We start from the raw sequence: 3,371 nt of genomic DNA, 5'->3' as shown, positions 1-3,371 counted from the left end.
TGTGTTGACGTGAACCTTCCAATCCAGGAGTGGCTGCAAATTTACTAGCCAATCCCAGCACCGGACGCTTGAACTGCCGGCCAATCCCGGCACATGATCGGCAGGGTTTGTCGGAATATAGGTGGAGGATCAAAGAACGCCGAGGGTTCTTAGAGTTCCATTTGCCTTTGTGACGTCTCAACCGTTCCATCGGAACATTCCAGCGGAAAACGGGTGGGAAACAAAGAAACCACAAACCCACCGCATTTAGACCTCAGTTCCTTCGCGGTTGTATATCAGACTGTCCACGCTGAAGTGATTGGACACGGAGTTGCTGAAGCCGCTCGTGTAATAGCTGCCCAACCTACCGTGGCCGAGTGCCGGGGAGCGCGCACCGGGTCCGAGGCGCGCTCCCTCGCCGTTGCCGGCCAGCACGGAGTTCACGTGGCTCACGAAGCTGTCAAAGCACGGGCTGAGCTCCGGAGACTGCGGTGAGCGCGGCTCGCTCGCGGTGGGAGATGTGCCAAGGCCGCGTGGAGAAGGGGTCGTGCTCGCGCCGCCGGTACGAGCATCCGTCGGAGGGACTTCGGTCTTGACCGTGTCGGCCCTGCGTTTTCTCTTGCGACGGAAATTGCCGTTGTCAAACATTTTCTCGCAGTTTGGATCCAGGGTCCAGTAGTTTCCTTTCCCTGCAATAAACAATCAATCGATTGATTGGTTAATAATAAATCAGTGGGCCTATACGCGAGAATTAAGCTGTATATTTTTGACCAATAGAAACTTTTGAACACTTTTATGGCAATTGAATTATAATCTGTGTCCTCCATCTATTATTTTGTGGCCACTAGATATATTATTTGGGGCCTGAGTGTTGATTTTGTGGCTATATAAAAAAATCGAATACCGAAAACCGGTTATTATTACCGGCTGCTAAAACGGACACTATCCACAACACACTATATGAGAATGCAGGGGTGTACTGTGTACTGCTTAGCAAGGTAGCATGGATTTTAGCATATAGCTAGTGTCCTTCCACGTGAGCAAACAAATAAACGCTTCAAACAGGCCCAATAAATATCAAATAATTTTTTAAAAACAAAAGTTGATTGACTTTAGTCTCAATCAGTCAATTTTATTTACAGCGGCTTCCATTGAAGGTTTTCCCGGTGCAGTTGGCATTTTGAAGATGCCACATTTTATGTGATAGCAGTGATGTGTCATGTCCTAATATTAAAATAGTTAAAAATGACATTTACAATATTTTATATATATTATTTATATAATTTAGATGCATGTTTTGACGTCTAAAATCAGTACAATCCTGTCATACTCATACTTAGAGCAACGATGTTTATTTAAATGGTGCTTCACTGACGATATCGATCACGATATGCTCAGAAAAAGCACATAATTTATCACGATACAATTAAACAGTGCCATACCGCCCAGCTCTAGTATAGCCCTAAATATCGCCACCGTCCTTAATGTTTCACAGCCTTTCATTAATTGAAATAAATAAATAAAAATAAATACATTTAATGAAACTAAATAAAAAATAAATACAGTTACATTATGTCATTTGTCTGAGGCTCTTATCTAGAGTGACTTCCACCTTACACCAGGTTACACAGGTAGGAGAATGTAGAGTTAGGTAAGGGTCTTGCCAAGGACTCTAATTGGTGTGGTGGGTACAGCTCGTCTGGCCAGGGAATCGAACCCTACACTCTTAAAAATAAAGGTGCTAGAAAGTGATCTTTGAACAAACCCATAGAAGAATCACTTGTGGTTCCTTTGAAGAACCCTTTAAAGGTTGAAAAGAACCTTCACTTGATGTGATGGTTCAAAGGTTCTTCACCCATTGAAGGTTTCCTCAAACATCAATCGTGGTTCTTCCATGGCATCGCTCAAAGAACCCTTTGTAGCACCTTTGCTTTTAGGATTGTAGACTAGACTAGATCTTGGGAAAGTTACATCAATGCTATGCAGGGTCCTACAACCCTCAAAGAGCAAGACACCCACCTGGGTCGTCCTCGTCGCGCGCCACCTTCTTGAAGCAGTCGTTGAGGGACAAGTTGTGTCTGATGGAGTTCTGCCAGCCCGCTTTGCTCCTCTTGTAAAACGGGAAGTTCTCGGCCACGTACTGGTAGATCTGGCTGAGCGTGAGCTTCTTGTCGCGCGCGCTCTGGATGGCCATGGCGATGAGGGCCGAGTAGGAGTAAGGTGGGCGCACGAGCTTGAACAGCTCCTGCTGGCTTGACACGGAGAGCCAGCCGAGCTCTGCGCCCGCGAAGCCTGCAGGGGGCGCCACGAGCTGCCGCTGGCCCGCGCCGTAGCCCGTCTGCAGGTACGGGTAGGGAGAGGGGCTGATGCCTGGCCCGTTCAGCCACAGGTACGGGTTGGGGGCTGTGGACGCTCCTGTGGCGTTGGAGCCGGTGGTCGCGGACGTGTACTCGCTCAAGCCATAACCGGGCGTGTGCACGGCGTGGTGCTGCTGCTGCTGCTGGTGCTGGAGCTGGTTCTGCTGGTGCTGCTGGTGGTGATGGTGGTGGTGGTGGTGATGGTGGTGCTGGTAGGCGCTGAAGTTGTCGCAGTAAACCGACACGTCCAGCAGGTCCTGCGCGCTGTGGCCGGCCTGCTGACCAGCCGACTGCGGCCCGAAGGCGCTCATGATCCGCTCTCCTTCCACAAACATCTCCCAGGTAGCTTTCAAAAGAACAAGACACACACACACTCTCACACACACACTGATAGACACACTGATACACACTGACACTATTGAAACTGCTCCCGCGAGGAGGGTTTAAGTAGCGCCGGGATCCGCCCGGACACCTCCCACTACAGCACGCCCCCCCACACCCCCACACCCACAAAGTTCGGTACTTTATTAATGAAAGAAGGAAAGAAAGAAAGACAGAAAGGGGGAACAGAGATGTTAAGAAACAAAGAGAAACTATTAAAACCAAAATAGAGAGAGAAAATGAGATGGAACTAACTTTATTTGTTAATATTTTTTTATATAATAAATATATAATATAAAAATAAAAATCAGAAATAGATGGAATCAGAAACTAGAAGATAGAAAAAGAAAGAATCAGAACAGGTTTAGTATTTTTATACTTTTATTGCCTGTTTATTTATTAAATAAATAAATAAGTAAGTAAATAAATCAAAGCAATTCCTACAACTAAGAGCAGGTTTAGCCTAATAATAATAATAAAATAAAAACGTTATATAATATTAATGATTTGACAGCAATGATCGTTTTTGACTGTCTGTCACTTGATTTGTGAATTCAGTGAGAAATAAAAAAATGAAACAAATCGTTATATATATATAAAAAATACTATATAATAATAATATATAACCGCAATAAATCCTCGGCTGTTTTCTAT

The 3,371-nt window shown here is 45.4% G+C and overlaps 1 protein-coding gene across 1 annotated transcript; it reads right to left on the bottom strand.

Annotated features, from left to right (window-relative positions):
* Positions 1-246: 246 nt before the first annotated feature.
* Positions 247-2,671, bottom strand: foxi1 (forkhead box i1). Its single transcript, XM_072667687.1, has 2 exons — positions 1,999-2,671; positions 247-668 (listed from the first exon to the last, which is right to left on the bottom strand). The coding sequence occupies exons 1-2, from the start codon at positions 2,669-2,671 to the stop codon at positions 247-249; spliced, it is 1,095 nt and encodes a 364-aa protein (XP_072523788.1).
* Positions 2,672-3,371: the final 700 nt, after the last annotated feature.

The sequence above is a fragment of the Salminus brasiliensis genome, chromosome 22 (assembly GCF_030463535.1).
Source record: "Salminus brasiliensis chromosome 22, fSalBra1.hap2, whole genome shotgun sequence".
Classification (NCBI taxonomy): domain Eukaryota; kingdom Metazoa; phylum Chordata; class Actinopteri; order Characiformes; family Bryconidae; genus Salminus; species Salminus brasiliensis.
The sequence above is the reverse complement of the archived record's forward strand: the minus strand, read 5'-3'. Positions and strand labels throughout refer to the sequence as shown.